General features: G+C 42.9%; 1 protein-coding gene and 3 long non-coding RNA genes across 5 annotated transcripts; 1 reads left to right on the forward strand and 3 right to left on the reverse strand.

Annotated features, from left to right (window-relative positions):
* Window positions 1–7262: 7262 nt before the first annotated feature.
* Window positions 7263–10301, reverse strand: LOC134173713 (neuropeptide Y receptor type 6-like). Of its 2 annotated transcripts, none has more exons than XM_062638035.1 (3): window positions 10073–10301; window positions 9937–9969; window positions 7263–8940 (listed from the first exon to the last, which is right to left on the reverse strand). In XM_062638035.1, the coding sequence occupies exon 3, from the start codon at window positions 8923–8925 to the stop codon at window positions 7801–7803; it is 1125 nt and encodes a 374-aa protein (XP_062494019.1). In that variant the 5' UTR covers window positions 8926–8940; window positions 9937–9969; window positions 10073–10301; the 3' UTR covers window positions 7263–7800. The 2 variants fall into 2 exon arrangements, with proteins under 2 accessions (XP_062494019.1, XP_062494020.1); XM_062638036.1 differs by having other exon boundaries at window positions 9924–9969.
* Window positions 10302–10832: 531 nt separating this feature from the next.
* Window positions 10833–13595, forward strand: LOC134173715 (uncharacterized). The gene is made up of 2 exons (XR_009968369.1): window positions 10833–11872; window positions 13027–13595. It is a non-coding gene; the product is annotated as an uncharacterized LOC134173715 (long non-coding RNA).
* On the reverse strand, window positions 12143–13887 carry LOC134173714 (uncharacterized). The gene is made up of 3 exons (XR_009968368.1): window positions 13671–13887; window positions 12613–13298; window positions 12143–12522 (listed from the first exon to the last, which is right to left on the reverse strand). It is a non-coding gene; the product is annotated as an uncharacterized LOC134173714 (long non-coding RNA).
* A 4132-nt stretch (window positions 13888–18019) lies between these two features.
* LOC134173716 (uncharacterized) lies at window positions 18020–19284 on the reverse strand. Its single transcript, XR_009968370.1, has 2 exons — window positions 19213–19284; window positions 18020–18435 (listed from the first exon to the last, which is right to left on the reverse strand). It is a non-coding gene; the product is annotated as an uncharacterized LOC134173716 (long non-coding RNA).
* Between the last annotated feature and the right edge of the window lie 3815 nt (window positions 19285–23099).

Genomic DNA, 23099 nt, shown 5'->3' on the forward strand with positions numbered 1-23099 from the left:
AATTCCTATTTCAGCCCATAGGTTGCTGGCAGCTGCTTTGCTCTGTCACTAGAGCTTCTATCTCAATCATGGGGGTGACAGTGGTAAATGCTGCTGGAGATGGTGCATGGTTTGTGTGAACCTGAACGACATGTTGTCCAGAAAGTGATGTTTTGTTGTGAAAGCATCATATGTGCAAAGGTACTGCAGCAGCTTGTGCCTTTAATCAAAGCTGCGTATGGAACCTATGGAGCAATTGGGTCTATGGAAACAAAGCTGCGATATAAGGGTTTAAATCTGAGTGCTGTGGTGACAAAGCCGTTAGTATTTGAGTGTGTTGCCAATGTGTATTGGCTGTGAACTGTCCTTCTCTGCTCCTTTCTTGGTTGATGAAAGTAGATGTTGGATCAAAGTGGCAAGGTTTGCCGTGTGCAGATGTGAGTTTGCACCTCTCGTCAGTTGAAACCCAACCTGCAGAGGGTCACTTGTTAGGAGCAGCTCATCAGCGGCTCTCTCTGCTTTCCCCTTTCAATAAAACCCCTGGGTTGAACAGCAGAAGCACTATCATTAAGGGGCACATTTTTCCCTTTCCCTGGTGTTACCAGTGGGTAGCCTGGCATCAAGAGGACCCAAATGCCTCTGCACCATTTGTGTGAGCCCAGGCTTCACCTGTGCACAAGGGAGATGGGGATGCTCTTCCTTTGCCAGTTAGCAAGTGGTACCTCAAAGGTAAAACAAGAGCCACAGTAGACCTTGATTCTAGGTTTCTCTGTGCATCTTTCTCGATGGCCCCCAAGTTAGATGATGATGATGATGATGATGATGATGATGATGATGGTGATGCAAAGATGGTCTGACCTAGCAAAAGATAACTCAAAGGTTAATACTCTCTGCTCCTGGAGAGTAATGGCTTCAACGTAAAGGAGTGGTTCTGAAGAGATGCATTAAAATCACAAAGACTCATGCTCCTCTTACATGACTTCCTTGTTCAAAGGCGTATAATGCAATTTGACCAGCAAGACAAAGGGTAAAAAAGGGGCCTCAGTGAACAAAGCTGAGGGCTTTGGGTGTTTTCTGACTGATGCTTTAGATGAGGAAGAGTGGTACCTGATGTTCCACTGTGCCCAGAGGGGTGGCACAGGACTGGGCAGTCCTCAGGAGGTCTGTTTGGGCTGCAGAACTGGCTCCTTGTACTGATGGTGGATGTCTGGTCAATGGTGGAATGAGGCTTTCAAGCAGTGAAAGACTCATTTCATTGCCTAGAGTATAAGTTTGCTCTCTTTCCAGCTGGATAAAGAACGTCAGAGTCAAAGCACGTTCAGATCCAGGTACACAGGTTTGCAAGAGGAAAGCAATGTGGGGAAAAGTAGGTGTAAGGAATTGGGTAAGGAAGAGCAAAGTGTGTGAACCTGAGTTAGGAAGGGACTAACAGGGGTCATCTGAAGGGAGCACAGCACAATGCTGGTTTAACTACTAGCAGGAGGAGAATATGGTGTGGGTCAAAGCCTTATTTCTAAATATGTCCCTTCCAGTTCCAGCATTGAAGCCAGGCATAGCAGGAGCCCCAGATGGCGAGCACAAGGCAGGGCTGGGAATGGGGGCCAGGCTGTGTGCTCTGTACAGGAGAGAGATCTCATTTCAATGCTGGGCATCAGTTCAACACCTTCAGCGTGTAGAGCAAACGTGGTGTTAATCTGATTGTGTTAGCGGCGGCATGTGAGCACTGCCTGCCTCAGGGACCAGTGTGATTGCTCTAAAGGTAAGACACAAAAGTCACTATAAAAGGTTGACACGTATTTCTGGGGATAAGGTTTGACAAGCATCCTCCAGACAGATTTAATACAAATGTAGATGGCAATGATTCGCAGGATCTCTGGATTCCAATCATCAGAGGCAGTTCTGCTGGTCTCTATTTCTATATCTGTACCGTGTACTGAAACATTAACTCCCAAATCCCAAATCCATCAGGACCCAACAGATGGAGCGGGCAGGAAGCTCATTTCCATGGATTTCAGCCCTGGCTGGGTCTGTGGGGTGAAAAAAGAAAGATAATGAATTACTTGCTGCCTTGCACATCTGCCCAGGTGTGTGAGGCTCCTGCTTTGTCACAGCTCCGCACCCCGTCTCCACATCAGCCGCCTTCCTGCTGGTGGCCAAAGTGGCTTCCAATGGGGGATTTTGATTTTGGCTCCTGGTTTGCCAGAAACATGAACAGGGAAAAGGCAGAGATAAAAAACCAACCTCCAGTGTGGGGAGATGCTGAGCTGGAGCCAACACCAAGCTTCCCATCGGGATCAGCAGTGCTACGTGCTACGTGATGGCAGGAACACAGGCACTGCTGCCTATGCACACCCTCACAGCTCCTCCAGGGCCACATCTCCCAGGAGCAGTGTCTGGTGCAGATTTAAGTGGGTAAATTTGTGGTTATACTTTGGGAAAAGCACTTTATTTCACTGAGCACAGGATGATCTCAAGGGCCCCTTCCCATCCTTGGTGATTCAGTCGTTCTCTATGGTTTAAAGCCTTCTTAATTATTAAACTACCAGCTGATTTTTGAGCTGTTCCAAGGAAACAAGCAGCTGCTATTGTTCCTTAGCAGCAGATGCACTGTAACTCTTGATTATATTAATGTAACTGTTCATAATTTGGTTCTGTTCATTATTTGGTGTTGCTATTCTCAAATGCTTTTCGTACAGCTGCTGCAGATCCCTCCATGCAAACACATACTGGAAGTGTTTAATTCCACAAAGCCTTTTAACTCAATGGGAGTAGGACTCTTTGTACGCTGGGTATTTGCCTTTTGGAAAGAGGTGAGGACTCCAAGCTGCCTAAGCAAAAGCTGATGAACTCTGTAGATTGATGAGTCGGCAAAGGAAATGGTGCTAACAAGAACAAGACCTGCTTTTCCCTTGAGATATTTGATTTCTCCTGTATTTCAGTGGTTAAAGAAGTGAGGTTTAACAGGATGCTCGGGCTCATGTGATCGTTGGGGTTTTCTTCCCTAACGCCCTCAGTACCTCCCTGCTTAGTCTGTTTGCATGATGGGGATGGGTTGAAAAGACCTTATTGTTCATCAAAGGCTTCCAGAATGCCTTTTTGTTATTGTTTCATTTAAACGTAGTGCCAGAGCCTGGGTTTCCTGGACCATCAAACAGTCTCCCTGCAGCTGACCTTTCAGTCAACTCGGACTGTGCTTTTGGATTCAATACTAATTCTGTGGCCAACTTTCAAAGGAGCCTCAACTTCTTTAATTAGAAGCCAGCAGCTTGTGTTCCCAGTCAGTCACAGGACTCCGACTGGCGATTCAGTGTAGTATGTCGATGGTTTTATGTGCATGCCATCAACTTGATGTAAAGGTAACTTTCCAGACAAAGCTTTAGCTGGTTTAGTTAATAAAGAGCACATCACAATACGGATTTACCCTCATATGCCTCAGGTTTGTGGTTTTCTGCCCATCAAGCGTGGGGTCTGACACTGTTGGCAGGAGGCTCTGCAGTGCTCAAAGGTTGTGGATGCCCTTGGAGAATGCGCTCTCTCCACATCGCGTTTACGGTCACTAACCCGGATGGCAGCATTCAGAACTGCTGGAGTGTGGCATTTCCCACAGTTCCTGCTCAACAAAGAGCTGGACACAGGGGGTGCCTGCAGGAATAACCCTATGGAGAGCTCAGGAGAAAGCCAGATATCTGGTGATACAAGTCCCAAGGAGGAGATCCTTAAATCTGATTCCTAATCAGTGCAGGAGTGTATTTGGTGTAAGTGAGAACTCATCCTGCTCACACAGTCAGAAAGGTCTGTGGATAAAAAGCTAGAAGCAGTAAGACACTGAAAGCTATGTGAAATGCACAGGGTACCACACCGTGCTAACAGCCTTGCTAGGTAGACTGAGAAAGATATGCTTTACAAATAGTGGGATATTAGGCCTGGATATGTTAAAAGAGATTATTTGCTGACTTACGGCAATAGTTGCACTGCAGAAGTCTCCAACCTAAAACTGGAGGTGAAAAGGGGGTATAAGCAATTCTCTTTAGAGGGACCTGAAACTCTGGGAGCTGCTTCTGGCACTAGTAGCCATTCTTGGTAGGAAAAACTAATGTGTGTTGCTGTTACAGCCTTGTCATCTACATGGATTAACAAGTTTTCCTCCCTAGGTATGAGGGTGAAATGAATTCTGCACAGAGAACAGCTCCACACAGGTGCCAATTCCATCACATTATGTAAATAGCCTGTGACTAATAGAGAAGCCTATGAAGTGGAATAAAAGACATCAGTCTGCATTTGCATGGAAACCAAGCAATATGCCAAAGGAGCCTTGTTTAAAATTGAGTGATAGCAGACAAGATAATTCTAAGGTTGCCATTGTGGAACATATTCAAGGGTCTTATTAGCATAGATTTGAAAGGACAATGTTGTTTTGTATGTATGCAGTCTGTGAGGTTCCACTAAGTACATCTGCAGTCCCTCTGACCCTTTGCTGTGAGCTTACTCAAAGCTTTGCTATAGATTTGCTCTCCTCTCTGAGTACTGCTCAAAACAATGAAGAAGACAATGAGATATTTATATGGTGAAGCAAAGTTCATACATCCCTAATGGCTTGGTTTGTCACTCATCTGCCTGGATGGGCCTGGGGAAAGTGGGGACTTGAGATAAAAAAGAGGTGAGTCTGTGAATGTGAAGAATGATTTTTCCCCTGAAAGCCAAATCCTATTGTATGTTCATTAAATAACATCCAGAACTCAAGTAAGAAGATATGTATATGGTGTTTCAGCAGGGGGTTGGCACCCTGCCTTTTGCCTTCTAGACAGCCACCATCCTCCCAAAGACAGGGGTGTAATAACCCACGGACACTTATTCTCTTTCCAAGTTGGTTAAGGTTGGCTCAAACGTTATTGGGATCAAAAGGACAGGAACATAATGGTATAAACTTGGTTTCTATGGGAACGTAGGCTAAAATCAAAAGGTGCTTCAGGAGGCACAGAGCAGAGCTTGGTAAATAAGAACCATGGTGTAAAATAACTCATTGGGATTGCCTTTTATGGCCACGTTTCTGTAAGTATGTAGTTACTTGCCGTAACTTTGATTTCCTTCTAGAGTCTGGGCAAGATTCAGATGCTTCCTGGATGCAAAATCCACCTCCCTGAAACTCAGTTCTGGTGTTTTTCAGGATTCTACCTGTTGTGGGGCAGTTTGGTGCAATGTTAGTTTAGAGTCATGCCAGAGGGAATTATTCTTGCCTTGCTGCAGCTGTGATGTGACTTTACAATATATGATGCAAGAAATAGAACCCGGGTATCATTTGCCACTTGCAGTGGATGAGGGTTAGGTAAAATAAAAGCATCTCATCTTCCAGGCTGGAATCTGTCCCAGTGATGTGGTACTGTTAAATCCCAGGAGTTCTGATTGCATGTGATAAAATATTGATAGCGCAGCCAAACGTGGTATGAACATTCTGGCTTAAGCAAGAAAAGTCACAAGTGTCTTTCTCCTACTTAGATACTGATGAATTCCAACACAGTAGTAGATGCTGCTTTGGAAATGGTTGTGCACCAACCGGGCTGCAGTGCAGCACACAGTGTTTGTAGATCTCTGAGCTGCTGAAGGGAAACATCCACTCTGACAAATGGCACAGATCTGCAAAATGTCCAAGGAAACAGGACTGCAAACACATCGACTGTGTTTGAGTGCAGATCATAAAGTACCAGAGTGAAAAGTCACTCTGCCCTTGAGGCATAAATTCACTTGAAACCTCCCTGGTTAATGATTTTGTCCTTTTCCACCACAAAGTATATGAGCACCGTGAGCCCAGAGAAGGTTTTTACCTGCTTTTAAGTCCTTCCCTCTTCTGGAACCAGCAAATATCTAATTGTTCACCAACCTCTGTTTATCTTACGAGTGAACATGTGAAATGCTAAACCGGTTCCCAGAGCTGTTTGTATGAGAACTGCCCTATCAATGTTATAGACAGCAAACTCTAACAGCTGGGCAGCACAGCAGTTTTATGCAGGGTAATATTTATTTGTCCATAGACAGGAGGAATCAAAGTATTTAACTCACACACAGCAACGGCACTGCTTTTGTCCACGTACATGATTACAGTCGATAATCAATTGAGTTCTCTGTTCAATGGAATTGGTTTCACAAAGAATGCCACTTTCTGAGCAGCTGACTCTAGTTACGTGTGCTTACAGTTAACCCAATCAGCCATAAAATACAAATACATGTAAGGATGTATTGATTCACAAGGATGTTTGTAAGTACATTGGTCTGGTCCATGTGACCAAACCACTCAGATGCAGTGTTTTAAAAACCCATCACTGCTAAGAGGTCGTTGGTACATTTGGATGAGATTCTGGAGCTCAGGTTCTCCATCCAGCTTTCCATAGTTAATTCCATGTTTCTGCTCCCCAGGGAAGCTCACAGTCCTCCAGCTGGTTGCATCAAGTAACAACAGTGTCATGAGCAAGGCTGTTATAATTTTGTCTGGTTGCTATACCAGTAAAATAGGGAAAAGAAAGTTACTGGCATTACCTAACACAGGGCAACAGTTGTCAGTTTAATATTAGGTTTGAGCACTCTTTGAGTATTTGATATTGCAGTTTCATACATCCCCATCACACACCATGTCGGAGTCCATAATACTTATGTATTAACTTCTTTTTGGATGTTCCTGTTCCTACCAAAGTCAATTCACTCCTATTGACTTGCCTGGAAATTAGACATCAGACTGAGTGCAAAGCCAGTGGATGTAATGAGAGAACATGCAGCGGGAAGGTGATGTCCTTGATACTCTCTTCAGTTAGCAATGATTTTTAAAGTGCAGCATTAAGGAAAGACATACTTGATAGCTGAAAGCTCAGAACAGAAATGGAGCATCAGCACTTGGGTCGGATGAGAGCGTAAGAAAGAAATGATAAGAAATCAAGGCACAAGTATAATGATTCACACTGGATTACGAAGCAGTCTCACTGCCCAGAGAGCTTCCACCTGCTAACGAAGAACCCTCTTACGCCAAGATTCAGAGTGGAAAGACTGATTGCTTCACTCTGATCAGGGTGTCAGGGGCAGACAATTGGTGCTACAAAAAGCAATGGCAGCCTTTTTTACTTTGCTGTTTAATGCCACAGAAACACACTGCCCGAGCACTTGTAGGGAGAGGCACTAAAGGGAGATCATCCATCAGCAGCCCTGTCCCTCCCATAAGGCCACAAGGGTTTCTGCTGCCCCACTGACCATATAATTTAGTCTAGTGCTCATTTTGTGGCTGCATTTAAACCACTTGGGGCCTGACACTAAACCTACTTCTCCTGTAAGGACTAAGCAAGATGGTGGAGGCTTAGGATAACTCCAAAAGCCTTCCTTACTCCGTAAACTGCTATAAACTGTTATACAGATCAAGCAGAGCAGGGAACAGTGGAGGGGTGTAAAATTAAAAGGCCAGGAGACAGTGAAAAGGCTGATGCAGTTAGGAATGCTTCAGTATTCCTGGTTTCCTGGGGTGTTGATGAAGGACGACGGCATCAGTGGCTGAAATAGAAATATTTTTAGCGGTGCTAAGGTAGCATGCCAATGACTTGGAAATTGTGGATTAAAAAAGTAAGATGTGTATACTCTTTATAATTCATTATTATTAATCTTTAGCACTCTTGGAGGTGGTTTATTAGCATTAATACCATCATAAGAGTGTGCCTATGGGAGCATAATCCTCTTTTTGCTGAACTAAAAGGCAACAACGTCCTCTAAACTCAGCGGTGACATGATCTAGACCTACAGAAAGTGGTCATCTGCACCAAAGTGCAAGACTTTGGAACCTATTGGATTATTTTAGATCTCCAGAGGGGGATTATTTAATTTCAGAGATCCCTTTGATGCGTCAGTTTGGAGATTTGAAAGGGCAATATTTTCATATACCTCTTCTGATGCTGAGCATCTGCAGTGGTGAGCTAATCCGACCAAATCCTTCTGAAAGTTCTTGTTGAGGAACCCATAGAAGATGGGATTGACACACGTTGAGATCATGGCCACGAGGTGGCATATTGTAAATGCTAGATTATGATTACAGCTCATTAGTGCCTCGTAGTTCCAGTCAAAAACAACATTGAACACATTGAGAGGCAACCAGCAAGCTGCAAAAGTCGCAACAATTGATATCAACATCACGTTAATCCTTTTGTTTTCACTCAGTCTGTTCTCATTCTCTCTCATCCTGTCTATTTTCCCGTGTCTCCTTCGAAGACATACAAATATCCTGAGATAGCAGATAAATATAAACCCCAGGGGGAAGCAGTACTGGAAAACCAGCAGACTAGTGGTAAAAATGAGTCTTTCTGTAACTGATGGCCATGCTTCAATACAAGCAACTTTGTTCTTGTAGAAATCACTATGGAAAGACAAGTGTTTGAAGGGTTCATCAGTTAATTGGTGAAATACTAAAAAAGGAATGGATATTACAAGGGAAAACCCCCAGATGAAAAGAATTCCCCAGTAAGCATGTGAAACATTAGGCTTCCAGCCACGGGGGTTCACAATTAACTGATATCTCTCAATAGCAATCAGTACAAGTGAGAAAATGGAGACTGTGACAGATACACTTTGTATGAAGGAACTTATTTTACACATAGCTTCCCCAAATATCCAGTAGTCCATTAAGGTATATGCAACTGTGACAGGAATACACATGATACAGATCAAGACATCTGATAAAGAGAGGTTAGCAATCAAAATATTGGTGACGTTTTGAGCTTCTTTCCTTCTTTTTATTATAACAATCAGGCAAAGATTTCCAAAAAGCCCCACTATTGTAACTAATGTGTAGGCTGTAATAAGCAAGGATTCTGCAAGGAAGGAGGGCTGGCATGTATCAAAATTCAAGAACTGAGAATAGCTGATGTTGGAGATGGTCTGATTAGCCAGAATCTTGCTGGGGTCCTGAATGGCTTTATCCATCATGAAGCATTTCCCGTCCTGTGAACAAAACCTAGTATTATTTAGAATGTACTTTGTATGAAGCTTTCCAAGGCGATGATTAACGTGTCTCTTGTTGCAGTTGATGCCCTTTTCTTGTTAGTTAGTTTAGTTTAGTTAGTTTTCAGCAAATCTAATTACAGCACTGGAGAAGCCAGTGGTTGGGTATTAGTGGTTTTGTGCATATAGATGAGTGGAGGTTGATGCAGGTTCTGCACTGACAGTGTTACTGATTGTGACATATAGAAACAGCAATGATAGCTCTGATTAAACTTGTGTGAACATTTTGATACAAATCCTCTTTTACAACTGTCGACAAACTTTGCTTTTCAAAAGACAATATTTGAAGATCTGTGTCAGCCAAAGACTTAGCAAGGTTTAAGGAATTCCAATGAGGATAATCTGTTGCTTTTCCATTATCAAGAAAGAAGAATTGGGTTCTGCCATCATGTTGCTGGCTTAGGCATCACACTTATATTGTCTCTAGAACTAGAAAGTGATGTGAGCTAAAATCCCAACTCCCTCTGGCTTAATCAAAATGACGTCTGATTTAGCTTATGGGATATTCAACACCCCAATGAATTACATATTTAAAGGAGTCTCCTGTTCTGCTTGTGTATTACAGGTAGTATGTCCTCTTTCCTCAATGTAATCTGAGAAACATGTAAAGCAAACAGGTATCACATCAGCTACACACACAATTATTGCCATATCAGTAGCTGCCAAAGGCTGTCTCATTTCCCTGCACACCATTCACTGTTGTACAAGTTTGACATATGAGACCCCCAACATTTCCTGCAAGGTGTACTCAGGAGACACACGGTTGATTCCTCTTTCAGTTCACACTTGAACATGTGTCAAGCAACAATTCTGATATTAGTACAATTCTGTTGTTATGAAACTACTATTAATGGGAAGAATTAGGTTCAGCAGAGTATCTCAGTGGGTTTCAATTTCTCACTGAGGAAAGAAGTTACTCTTAAATGAAAGGCTCACCAGCTTTCTGGCCAGAAAGAGGTTGTTTCCAACCTGGGAAAGGAAAAAAGAAGGGTGTAAAGCATTACTTTTGAAATTGAAACAAGGGATAAGTATGTTCTATACATCCGCCTTTCAAAACTCAACTGTAACTCACCTTAATTCCTTTTTGAAGTAGGAATTACTGGGAAACTAGCTGGCAGGAGCTCATTCTTCACCCCTAGTAATTAATAAATGCCATAGTGTTGAGAGCCTGTGGAGAAAGGAGGAGGAAGAAGCAATAGGAATGCAATAGGAATGCACAAAAAGAAGGGGTAGGTGGATGTTTTATTATTACTAGAAATAATCTGCTTAGGTGTAGAAGATTTATCAACCTTTTAATAGAAATTATTAATTATTTCTAATTATTTTATCTAATTAATTTAATATATTATTAAATTAATCTATTGATTTTAATAGATTAATAGATCAGGGGACTGAAGCACCTCCCATATGAAGATAGGCTGAGGAAGTTGGGGCTGTTCAACCTGGAGAAGAGAAGGCTGCGTGGAGACCTCATAGCAGCCTTCCAGTATCTGAAGGGGGCCTATAGGGATGCTGGGGAGGGACTCCTCATTAGGGACTGTAGTGACAGGACAAGGGGTAACGGGTTAAAACTGAAACAGGGGAAGTTTAGATTGGATATAAGGAGGAAATTCTTTCCTGTGAGGGTGGTGAGGCACTGGAATGGGTTGCCCAGGGAGGCTGTGAATGCTCCATCCCTGGCAGTGTTCAAGGCCAGGTTGGACGAAGGCTTGGGTGAGATGGTTTAGTGTGAGGTGTCCCTGCCCATGGCAGGGGGGTTGGAACTTGATGATCTCAAGGTCCTTTCCAACCCAAACTATTCTGTGATTCTATGATTCTGTGATTAATTAATAGTAATTAAATTCCTTATTTAATCACTAAGGAATAAAAGATGTTTGGTTGCTTGCATGAGGTTAAACACCAAATCCAGGGTTAAACTGGCAACTATGATTCTCTAACCATTTACCCCCAGGCATTGAAAGAATATTCCAGCCAGAGTTATATCCTGGACTGCTTTATCCTGATACTTTTGCAAAAGAAGTATCCAAACCAACACAAGCAACTTTGGAGCATCTATTACCACTCTCATTCTGATTGAAATATACTTTTTAAGTAGAGTAGTCATGTTGAGGTGAGAAGTGGCTGTAGATTTACATGTGGTTTACATGTGGACCTGATGTTCCCTGATGTGACTTTGTGGTCAGGGGCAAACATTAAGCCTAAGTCCCCCTAAATAACCCACTCATCATGGCCACAGCTATATTGAGGGCATGGCACAAAACCTGTACAGACATGCTGCAAAAGCTGTTGAAGTCCAGTGCCTTAGAGAAACTTTGTAGTCCCTTGCAGGTGCCCCTGCTCCAATAGGACAAGCACAAGAGCTATGTACCCTACAGCATGTCCACCAGCTTGCAAAACCTCTCCTCCTAATGAATCCGTAAGAAATGAAAGGGACTCTGAAGCCAGCACAGTCACAGCCTGGAGAAACCAATGCTGTGGCTGGGCAACAGCATCTTCAGGTGATACTTATCCTATAATCCACTTTTCCCTGGAGCAGCACTAATTGCCTGGCTGGACCTATCAGCAGACAGAAGGATGCATGTGCTGGAAGGATAAGAGGTCGACTAGTGGTAAATGTCACCCTGATGAGCTTTACAGCCACTTCAGATGTGTGAGGGTCTAAAATCTGGCTGCTTTATCCCAAGGGAGATCTTTCTTTTTGGTATTCACCTGACTTGCACAGATCTGAGCCCTGCCCTTTGACGAAAGATCAGGTGTCAGCAGGGGACCTGGCTTGGAAGCAAGACAGCTTCAAAGACAAGCTCTGCTCTTCCCTGCTTTCTATGAGAGCAGGAGAAGCTGTGGGGACCCAAAGGACACGAGGCTGAGCCAGGTTTGTAATATTTTATGCACTATTTGCTATGCCTGCTTATTTATCTCTGGTTGCATAAGACGGTTTGATGGGAAGTGCTGAGTGTCCTCTCCCAATAACTCAGTGTGGGTGTGGGGCTTCTTTGGCACTTTCCATCGTTAGGGAAATGGTAGGTAGAGCTGCCTTCTGATCAGTTCAACCAGTGGATCAGCTTTAGGCACACTCATCATCTACACTGTCTCAGCAAAAAGCTCAATTTCATGTCACTGTTTGGTTTGTGCTGTGAGCTAAAAGTGTAGCTTTAGTACATGTCATCCTGCAAGGCAATTTAAACATTTCTTTGGTAATAAAACTATAACACTTGTCCTGTTTAAAAATCTGGAGTATTCACAGCATTAGGTAAATAAGTTACACAAGTACTTACTGCAGCATGATGAACTATATTGTAATACATACTGGCATTGGTTTAAGCTATTAAATATTAGTGGAATCAGTATCCTTGAACCACAACTACAGCTGATATCAGAGCCGGATTGTTTAATAAGAGAACCAATTACTTCCATCCATAATCCATGCATTTGGATAAAGATTCCTTACTATACTAAGAGTATATGATGAGGAAATGATAAAATTAACCTACTTGTTTCATTCCTCTGGATGCAGAAACATTACTGAAACATGCATAAGCAAAAGGAAGTTAAAAACAGTGTCTAAAATTCAAATGAGTTTTTAAAGTCTTTCTTTGCTAAGTATTTCCTTACCTATGTTAAAGATGCATAGCCCCATCCCTTCAGAGTGGCCAGTGAATATTTCAGTTGCAAACATCATCTGTTTATTCAGTTCCAAAGTGGTGCACAGATAAAATGTGGAGGAGATTTTCTATTCAGTTTTAAATACAGGATGTACAGACTACGACAATCCTTCAAAAGCTGTATTTCAGTAACTTTTGCCACAGTTGCATGGATTTTCTGACTTCTTACCTGATGCAAAATTCAAGTCAAATCCACACTGCCTTTAACAATTGATCTTTTCCCGTTTTGAGTTGATTACCAAGCCAGCACACACATCTCCTTTGTGCTTGAAAGAATCTGAAGCAAAGCCATCTGCTGCTAAAGCAATACTTAAACTCTCCTTTCTTCTCTTCCTGAAACAATCCACACTTCCACTATTTCCAGCTGCGACTGAATCCACCGGTCTGTTGGGAGGCTGCTGAGGAATAAACCAGGCTCTGGAATCCAGGAAGAGGCGAACAGCAATGAGCAGGGAGGAGAAAGGACCAGGAGTCACGGGGATGGATTTTCCTCCACCGTGTGGCTTCCCTCCACCCTGTCAAACACCTTATCTTGCAATTTCATTTTCAATTATCTTATCTGCTCCGCAGTGCAAATGTTTTCCCTGTGCTGGATTTCATACGTAAACATCTGCAGATGGCTTATTGCTTTCTTAACTGAGGGAGATAGGAAAACACAGTAAGCTGCCTGGAAAGGCATAATAAATGTATTATTTGCTCTATTGCAATTAAGATAAACGTATTTTCATTATAAATTGCTATTTTAGCTTATACTCCAGAGATATAAAAATCTTCCTGAAAAGCGAAGCATTGAATATTACACTAGCACATACTGAAAAGGGGCTTTATTATTATCAGTTTTTCCAGTAAAAGCCCAGTACAGCTTTTATAGTCCCTTGTTTATAAAAAGCAGCATTTAACATTTCCTTATTAAATATTTAGAGTGAATGTTTATGGGACAGGAAAGGAACTGTTTTATTCTTAGGATGTGCTATTTGGTACATTGCGTTTAAACTTTTGAATTCCTACCTGGGTCCTCTTAACCCCCAGTATCTCAGTCTCATATGAACCACCCTGTGGCTCTCCAGTACTAGGAAAGGTAGAAAATAGTCCAGAGTTAGAATGTGTTTGTGTAGGACAGACTCAGGAAAACTAGATGAGAATTCCCTATTAAATTAGAGAAGTAGGAACCTGCAGACAAAGCGTTTGAGAGTACTTGAGTCTGCCTCACTGGGTCTTGGGTGTTTTTTGATGGGATGATTTTGAAAAGCAGTAGGATTTGGGGGATGAATGAGACTGATGCTGTATCTAAAGTGCAGGTAAGAGCTTATTACCCCAAAATATTGTTAGTTGTCATGCTATTGTATTTGTAGAATATAGAGGTGGAGGGAGCCTCTGAGATCAGATGAACCTCCCGCTTCTAGGATGTTTGTATCTATTCATGCTGTGTTTGTCTAAAGTGTTTTTAAACATCTGTGGTAATCTGAAATTAGGTATTCAAGTGCCTGATTTAAATGTTAGGAAGACATTGCCCCTAAAATTTCCTTTGCTTTAGGCCATTGCTTTATATTCAGAAAATCTAACCAAAATGCTACAATCCAGCAATGTGAATGGACTTTCCTAATACATTTCTAGCACTTGCTGGTTTTGATTATGTCAAAAATACTGGAACAACAAAGCTTTTCCAATGTGCTTCAGAATTTCTGCTTCTGGTTGCAGTGTAACCCAGGAAGTTAATCAGGACCTAAACGTGCAACATCTTAGGTACACATCAGAACCAGCCATAAAAATGTGTTATCTGTTTATAAAGGAAATAAATTGGGAAAATTAGAAGATGTTCTGATTCTATTTATAAATGTCAAACAAAGGGCAGGCTGTTTATTTATAGACTTCTGTTTCTAATATAACACTGCATGCAGTCCTCCTTCTGTGGGAAGACTGAAGTGTTTAACATGTGAACCCCTTGGTTTTACAGGCATGTCAATGTGCTGCGTTCTGTGGCTTTAATTCTGTTGTAACCTGGTGTGAATTAGGCCACATCTGACATCAGAGGCTTGTGGGTGTAGCTGCTCTTGGTCTGTTTATGCCTGATGTCAAAGGTATGTATGCAAAGTGGAATCTATAGCCAGGTAGGAAGGGATCAGGGTATATTGTTTTCAGGTAAATGCTGTAGTGCCTGTTTGTAAAACAGGCTGATGGCCAGCAGAATTGTGTTTGCTTTATATAAATGATGAGGTTATTTCTAAATTGCTCAGTATTAAATGATGAAAAAATAGCCTTTATCAGTAGACTCTGATAACCGACTGGGAGGCAGGACTGCAGCTGCAATGGGAAGCAAACTTTATACGTAACCTGATAACAAAAAGTTAAAATATGTTGCAGATAAGGCTGCAATTGGCTTGGCAATGTCCAGTGTAAATTTAGAAACTCTGCCTTTGTGGGATTTCAGTAGTTCAGAGATGGCTCGACCACAGGAAATGGTAGCAGTTGTGGTATGATTTTTTAAGAGTTTTATTAGGGATTTCTATCGCAGTTTGCAAAGCAAACAAGTGAATAGGAAACCTCAAAACAGTGTGCTGATTGTCGCTATACTGAATGCCAATCATGAAATTGATTATCACCTTAGCACAATCATTGCAATAAAAGCCTGATCCTAAAAGCTTGCCAGGCATGATATTCATATAGAAATCAATTGGAACATCTTTTACAAGCATCTGGTTGTACAGCAGCTCGAGGCATGACCTCTGCTTGTGTAAATGTTCCCAAGCCAGTTTTAAACCAGGTAGCAATTAACCGTTACAAGCACAGAGCTCGGGGCACTATCATCTAAACCAGCCAGCTGATAGTAAACAGGGTTCACATCTCATCTTGGTTGCAGTGGAGGTGTGCTATCACTCTGGCTTCCAGGCTCCGGCATACAGACTGTGGGCAGTGTGGAAAGTCAGGGTAAGTGATGGTGTACTTTAAGTTTGTAACTTTTGTTGTGTTGGCAGCAGCCTGTTGGTGAAAAAATTCTCTAAGATGCAAGTCCTTTTGCTTTGGCATTTACATGATTCCTTGCTGAGCAGGAATCGTTGCTGATGGCTGGCTACTCTTGGCACAGCTCCCTTCTTCAGAAAGCAAGGTTTAGTAGAGATGTATACATATGATTTCTCAGCTTCCTAGGTGTAAGAGTTCTTTAATAGCAGTTTGGCTAAGAGCTGGCTCAGTGACCCTTAACATCTGTGAAGGATCTGGAATAGTTCTTCCTCATAACTACTATTCTTTATAGCACTTCAAAGAGGCACAGAGAAAGAAGCAAGAATAATTGGGAATCTCTTACGTTAGTGTCAGATGTGCTAGATGGTGTCAATAAAGTAAGATAATATGTTATGATGGAGGAAAACCACATCCCTTTCTCACATTCCTGTTTGATGGAGAGATCAACTCCCTATTAAGTGTCTTCAGTAAATGGGTTATAATTTGACCAAACTAGCAATATCTGAATGCCAGCTATGTACACACAGTAAATTTTTCTCCAAAGATCACATGGATGAAGAAGGATTGATATCTGTGTGTAAGTGGGTGCACTGCTCCATAATTTGGAAGTTTTTTTCCTAATTGGAAAAGATAACAAAAATCACTTGGTTTCACTACCTGGAGCTTAATTTTCACTCCATGGTATTGCATAGCTCTAAAGAACAGCTTTGCAATATCCTTAAGGCTTTATTCTGGTCCATATATCTCAATTTAGGTCATTCCTACAATGAAAAGTCAACTGTTTGAAAATGTGCTTTAACTTTAAATGAGTTACTTATAACAGCATATTCATTTAAAACATTATATTATGCTATGAGATTTCAGCTGGCACACAGTTGAGATGAAGATTGATACACTCTGGCTGGAAGGTTAGCATCTTTATTTCTGGAGTCAGCCAAGTTACTTTTCTTACTGAAAACTAGATAAGATGTGAGTAATTGTAATAGGAGTGTGACAGCATTAATTCATATTGTATAATAGTTTCCACTGTCCAAACCCTGATTCAATCCTTTGTAGCTCTCTAGAACTTCTCCAGCTGATGTTTCCCAGGAGTGATCTCTGCCAAAGAATGAATTATTTCAATAGCTCATAGATTTTGGAGAAATATGATAATTTGTATCTCTTATTTTTTATTCTACAGTCTTTTTCCAACAACACAGTGAGCACCAAACCCTGCTCTTCTCATGACACAGCATCTTTCACTGTCCTAATGGTTAGTGAAGGAATATTTAACTAATCAAAAGGGTTTTCCTGTTAATCTCAGTCTGTTTCAATTTCCCTTCGTGTTTCAAACTGTAATGACAGTTTTGATTTTCTGAATGAAAAATATGAATTCTAGATTGCTGTTTTGTATCTAGAAAGCCTGGCTTTTATGCACCTAGTTCTAAAACTTCTTGAATAGCAGGGATATCTTACAGCTAGTTTCAGGTACTTCATAGCATAACTCTTCTTGCTGTTTGCAAACAAAGCTAAATATCAGTCATGCAGCAGCACCACAAAAAAAAACCAAAACAAACAGCCCACCCTACAGAGGCTCTGTGGAACAAAAAATAGATGGGACCTAGGAATAAACAAGGGAAAAAAAGCAACTAGATTTTAAGTGGAAAATATATAAAGCAAGATTTGCAGATGAAAAAATACCAGAGCATGGCTGAGATCATTGCTGGCTCCAGGTCTTCCTTTGGCAAAACTTATGATCCTGGTCTGCCTTGGACTAAGATACAGTGAAAGATGTACCCTCTCACATCTGTCCCAGCATTGTGTGCCCCTTTGATCCTTTACAAGAAGCTTGACTTTTGAGATGCAGTTTTGCTGTCTTACTTTCATCCTATCACTGCAAATTATGACCTGATCTTATATGAACTTTTAGGGAAGAGAAGAAAGGAAATCATCAATTATGACAGAAAAGTGAAGAGATGAAAGAGGAAAAGAGAAATTGAGCTTCAGAGAGGAGAGGAGAGAGGCAGGATTTAAGGGAAAACCGTACCGTAAATCCAAAGAAAGAGATGTGAATTCAGTTCTCTGATGTCTTTCTTCTTCACCCTTCACAAAGGTGTGCTCCTCTCTTTCAGCACACTCCCCCTACAAAGGGCTCAGGGAAGGCTTTGTTCAGTAAGATGATCTTTTGAAACTACTTACTGAGAAATAGCTCCTGTGAGTTGTTCTGTAGTTACTCTTTTTCCTGCAGAATATCTTACATTGTATTAAGCAAATAAAAGAAAGGGGTAATGGTTTATTCCTCATCTGAATTTGCACTAGGTAGAAATCTTTATCCTGAAGAGTCTCATATTCAAACTTTAGGTAGCAAAGGACTATCTAGTTTCCTCTCAGTGCATGTTCAATCTTTTTCAATTAAAAGCCTCTCCCAGCCAGTGCTAATTCATGATAGCCTCAAAAGTGAGATCACGGGTTGGTGTTTATGTGGATACAAGTGCAATCGGCAGAACAGAGAGAAAGATAAACCTATTGCCAAAAAAGCAAGAGCTCTCTCAAGGATTGTTTTATCTCTTTTAAGTTCTTCAGACTTTTAGCTAAAGCCAGGGGCCAGGATGGGGAAGTCGGTGGTGCTGCTGCATGTTTTATTGAATATGTCTTCCTATGAATTGCAAAATCACTCTCTGCCTGAGGGGATGATTTAGGTAGGAGGGAGGCTTCTACAAGTCTAGTAATAGCTGTTTGAAATGATGAGATTAAAAATCCTTGCCTGAAATTGTGTGGATCTCGGAGTGATCTGGATAATTATGGTTGAATCTGCTCTATTTCCAGCCATTTCCACCTGTGTATATTTAGAAAAATCAAGATGAAATCTATATCAATGATAATGTTATTACAGACTGTTGAAAGGTAAAACCAGACCTAAATCTAGAGCATTGCACTATACTAACAAAACATACAAGAAGTCCAGTTGATAAACTTTAATTGTTTTGAAAGAGTGAGTCAATACTTGATTATGGAAGCCAGCCACACTGATATAGAGTAGATTAGAGAGGTTGAAGCAAATTAAAAGCATATGACTTTGTGTTTATACAAGGGTTTAGGTAATTAAAATATTACTTCCTTAATAATTGATTTTGTATCAGCTTTTACTAAACAGTATATGATATAACAGGAAAGGGACAGTATATGATATCCCCTGGAAAGGGACTGTTCAGCTGCCTGTTTTATGATCTCTTGAGCAGTAATGCCCTCCTGTGGACTCTAGGTAGTATGATTTCTGCTGGAATAATTGGAATATTTTATGCATAAAAATGATGTGGGTTTCCTCCCAATACTCCAACGCCAACTAAGGTATCCCTAGAAGCCATTTAACACCATGTATTATTTGGCCAGAGCCTCTTATTTGAGAAACACATTTTCTTTAGGTGATCACACAGGTGGAGCTTTTACCTGTGTTAGAAACTTAAACTGCTTATACAATGAGTTTTTATTCTGTAGGTTGCTATCACAATGGAAACAATATAATGCTGTGACTGCCCTGTCAGGAGGGAAAGGCATGTATTTCCTTTTCAATGGTGTGTGCCTGAGATATTTTAAATACATATTATGAATTTACTCGTATGTAGTTAAAAGTAGATTGAATATGTGGTGGAGAAACTGCTGTAGCTGTTGGAGTGTTGTCTGTTTTAGCAGACTTGTCACATCCCACATGCCCAGTGTGAGACTCATTCTTTGGTTCTGCACTCACGCTGCAGTACCCGTTATAGCCCACTCTTGCAGCGGCTCACGCAGCTGTAGAGGGAAAAGGCACATTTCAGGAGCACGTAAAGGCACATAGTTCATAGAAACGTGTACAACAACGACCTGGCATGCTGACTGGGTGAATGAATCCAACAGAAACTGGAGAGGATTGGTTGGAGGCTCTGTGGTGGCTCAGGTGAGCTGCTATGAAGGTCTGTGGGATATATGCAGGAGAAACTCCTGTTTAGCTGTCTGGGAAGCCCTGCATTGCTGAAGCCTGGTGGTATGTGCCAGGGCACATGTACATGTGCAGTGAGCTTGGCCCTTTGAGTGTGGGGACTGAACGCGATTTTCAGTGAGTACATGAACTACATGAGGTCACTTACACGGTAGCTGGGAAGGGGTAGTGGACAGGAGGACACCAGGTCAAGCAGACCTTGGCTGTTCTGTAGAATCAGAGGAGACATTTCTATCTGCAAGACATGGGTATATGTATTTTAGAGGTGTTTTCCTTTCATTAAATCAACCAGTCAGAGCTCAAACAGAAAAGGGAGTAGTTGGGCTATGTTTTATACTTTTATTGTGCCAGTGTTTTGCTCACATCTTTAAGACCCTCATCTTCTGCTGAAAGTAGTGACTTTCTTTGATCTCTTCCCTGCCCTACTTGTCTGTCTTGCATTCAGGGAGAGAAAGTGAGTCATAAAGAAGTGTTCTGTTCTCTCTGCTACCCACTGAGGCCAGAATTAGCTCCTCTTAATGTTTCTTCCTTTTCGCTGTAAATTATTAAGTGTCTGTAAAACTCTCATGGGTTATTTTCACTATGAAACAGATATTAATTTATCTTGGGAAGGGCCACACCGTTTTTTACAATAAATGGCAGGCAAAATGTAGTTTTGTATTTCCTGTAATTGTGTGGAGCTTGCAGGTGGCCTCTGGTAGGGAGGTCTTTGGGTCCTTTTTAATAGAGTGGGATTTGTTTGTTTTAAACCCACAAATATTCCAGTGCCATTATGGACATATTATCTTCTCTAAAAGTAGATAAAATTATCATGTCCACGCATGGAGATAAATGGATCTAAACACATGACATCTTTCCCTGTAAGTGGCTGTCACACACAGACATTTAATATTCTTGTCATATTAATAAGTTACTCTTAATACCTGGCTATAAAAGAATTCAATATAAGAAAAATCAGATTACTCTACTGCAAGCATTAATCCTAGTGGTTAATGGTAATCACAGCTTCTTAGCCTGAAGCATGAAAGCTTGGCCAGCTGATAGAAATGAGTACAGATTCCACCAGCAGTGTTAATCTCTGGTATTGACACCACCTGAAGAGGAATAAAGAAGAATTTTTGTGCTGAAATGTTCAGTCTCTCTGGACTTCACCTGGGGCTGTAGTTAACTACCCTTGCAGTGCAGCCAACGTTACGCTTGTGTCTGTGTCTGTGAGTCTCTAAGGGTGCCTTTCCACAGGAGATGATCTGATCCATGGGGGTGTTGCAGTTTTGCTTCCTTTCCATTCTGCCAGCACCAGCACTCGTGGGATCATGCAAAAAGCTGCTGCAGAAAGCTGAGGCAGCTGAACCTGAGCCCTTCTTCGTGATAAAGTATTTTTGGCTGTCTCGGTTCCCTGAAGTGCATCCCTGTGTGATGCACACATCCCTGCTTGTGAAGCACAAGCATCAGGGCTGGCACACGGGAGAAGGGCGGCAATGCCAGCACAGTCAGTTCAGGCAACTGTGGAGCTACATCCCGAAACAAATCCATAACAATCGGGTCGGAAGGGTCAGAATATTCAGTCCAGGGGGTCTGACAATCATCTTTTATTAACCCATTCCCCAAACCCTCTGAACCTTGAACACTGCCAGGGATGGGGCAGCCACAGCTCCTCTGGTCACCCTGTGCCAGCGCCTCAGCACCCTCACAGGGAAGAGCTTCTGCCTAAGAGCTCATCTCAGTCTCCCCTCTGGCAGGTTGAAGCCGTTCCCCTTGGCCTGTCCCTACAGGCCCTTGTTCAAAGCCCACCCCCAATGTATTTGATTATGTGGTTATCTTTTCAAACAGTGTCTAAATAGAAACTTATCTCATCGTGGCCATAATGAACAAAGGAAGAAGCTACCTGAGGAGGCTGTGAAATTGCCTTCGCTGAGGGGTTTAGAAGCAGGTTAGACAATGCCCTGTGACGAGGACTCCGTTAACATGAGCTTCAGGCACCATGTGGTGCAGGAGCCCCTTCAAGGAAAGAAAAAATCACCACAAAAACGTTCTTTTCTCCTAGATAATTTCCAACATAAACCTCAGCGGGTGTAAGACCAAAACAAATCCTGTTTCTGGGGGAGGAAAAACAATCACTGTGATGAAAATGGTGCCGCGGTCTTCAAGCTCTGCTTAAGGTACTATTAAAGTGTATACATGTAAAAGGAAATGCATTTCACTACTAGTCACATTAGGAGGTATTTAGAGAAAATACCTCATTTTTGGAGCTATGGAGAGATTTAAGGGTGAGAGGAGGAGGCAGTGCTGGGGTTGGAAACAGTAGCAGGGAAAGCCAAAGAAGCTGCCTGAGGCAACAGACTGGGTGCTGAGGGATTGAGCCAGCTTGTGCCCAGGCAGCCAGGACCGCCAGCGGCATCCTGGTGTGTACCAGCACCAGTGCGGCAGCAGGGTCAGGGCAGGGATGGTGCCCCTGTGCTGGGCACTGGTGAGGCTGCACCTTGAATCCTGTGCTCAGTTCTGGGCCCCTCACTGCGAGATAGACTTTGAGGTGCTGGAGCGGGGCCAGAGAAGGGAATGGAGCTGGTGCAGGGCCTGGAGCACAAGTGTGATGGGGAAGGGCTGAGGGAGCTGGGGGTTCAGTCTGGGGAAGAGAAGGCTTAGGGGGAACCTGATCGCTCCCTGCAACTGCCTGAGAGGAGGATGGAGCCAGGAGGGGTCAATCTCTGCTCCCAAGGAACAACTGAGTGGTAGAACGAGAGGAAATGGACCTCAAGCTGCATCAGGGCAGGGTTAGACTGGAAATTAGGCAGTTTCTTCAGTGAAGGACAGCACTGAAAACCATGTGGATGTGGTGCTTAGTGGCACTGGTTAGTGGTGGACTTGATACCTTGAAGGTCTTTTCTGACCGCATTGATTCTATGTTGGAAAGCGGGACACGGGCACAAATGAGTGAAGAGCGGCCAACCAACGCTAGGAGGGAGCAGACAGCAGCTGGACAAAACCGGGTGGATAAAACCCCCGACGAGAGGCGTCGCTGCCCGTCAGGAACGTACGGCCCTGGGATGCCGCGCTGCTGGGGAAGGTGCGAGGCAGGGGCGGAGAAGGGAACGCGGCCGGCAGGGGCGGAGAAGGGAACGCGGCCATGAGGTAAGAACAGCGCTGGGGCCGGGACCGGGGCAGCGCTGTAACGCCGTTCCGTGAGGCGGCGGGTAACGGCCAGCGTTTCAAACGGCAAGAGTTTCAAACGGCCAGCGCTTCAAACGGCCAGCGTTTCAAACGGCCAGCGTTTCAAACGCTCCCGCGCTAGCCGCCCGCGGACCACCCCCCCCCCCCAACAACCACCCGCTGGGCGGGGCCGCGGGGGAGAAAAGCGCGCGGCGGAGCCGGAGCGCGCCCATTGGCTGACGTCCGCGGGCAGGACGCGCTGGCGCAGCCCCCGCCCCGCCCCTCCTTTCGGCTCGCACAGGAGGTACCGGCCGCCACATCGCGATCCTATTGGCTGCCCGCCTCGTCCGTCACGGTCCAACCCCCGGGCTTTTTGC

The sequence above is a fragment of the Pezoporus occidentalis genome, unplaced genomic scaffold, assembly GCF_034315485.1.
Source record: "Pezoporus occidentalis ecotype Australia unplaced genomic scaffold, CSIRO_AGI_Poc_V1 ctg55, whole genome shotgun sequence".
In the NCBI taxonomy this organism is placed as follows: Eukaryota; Metazoa; Chordata; class Aves; order Psittaciformes; family Psittacidae; genus Pezoporus; species Pezoporus occidentalis.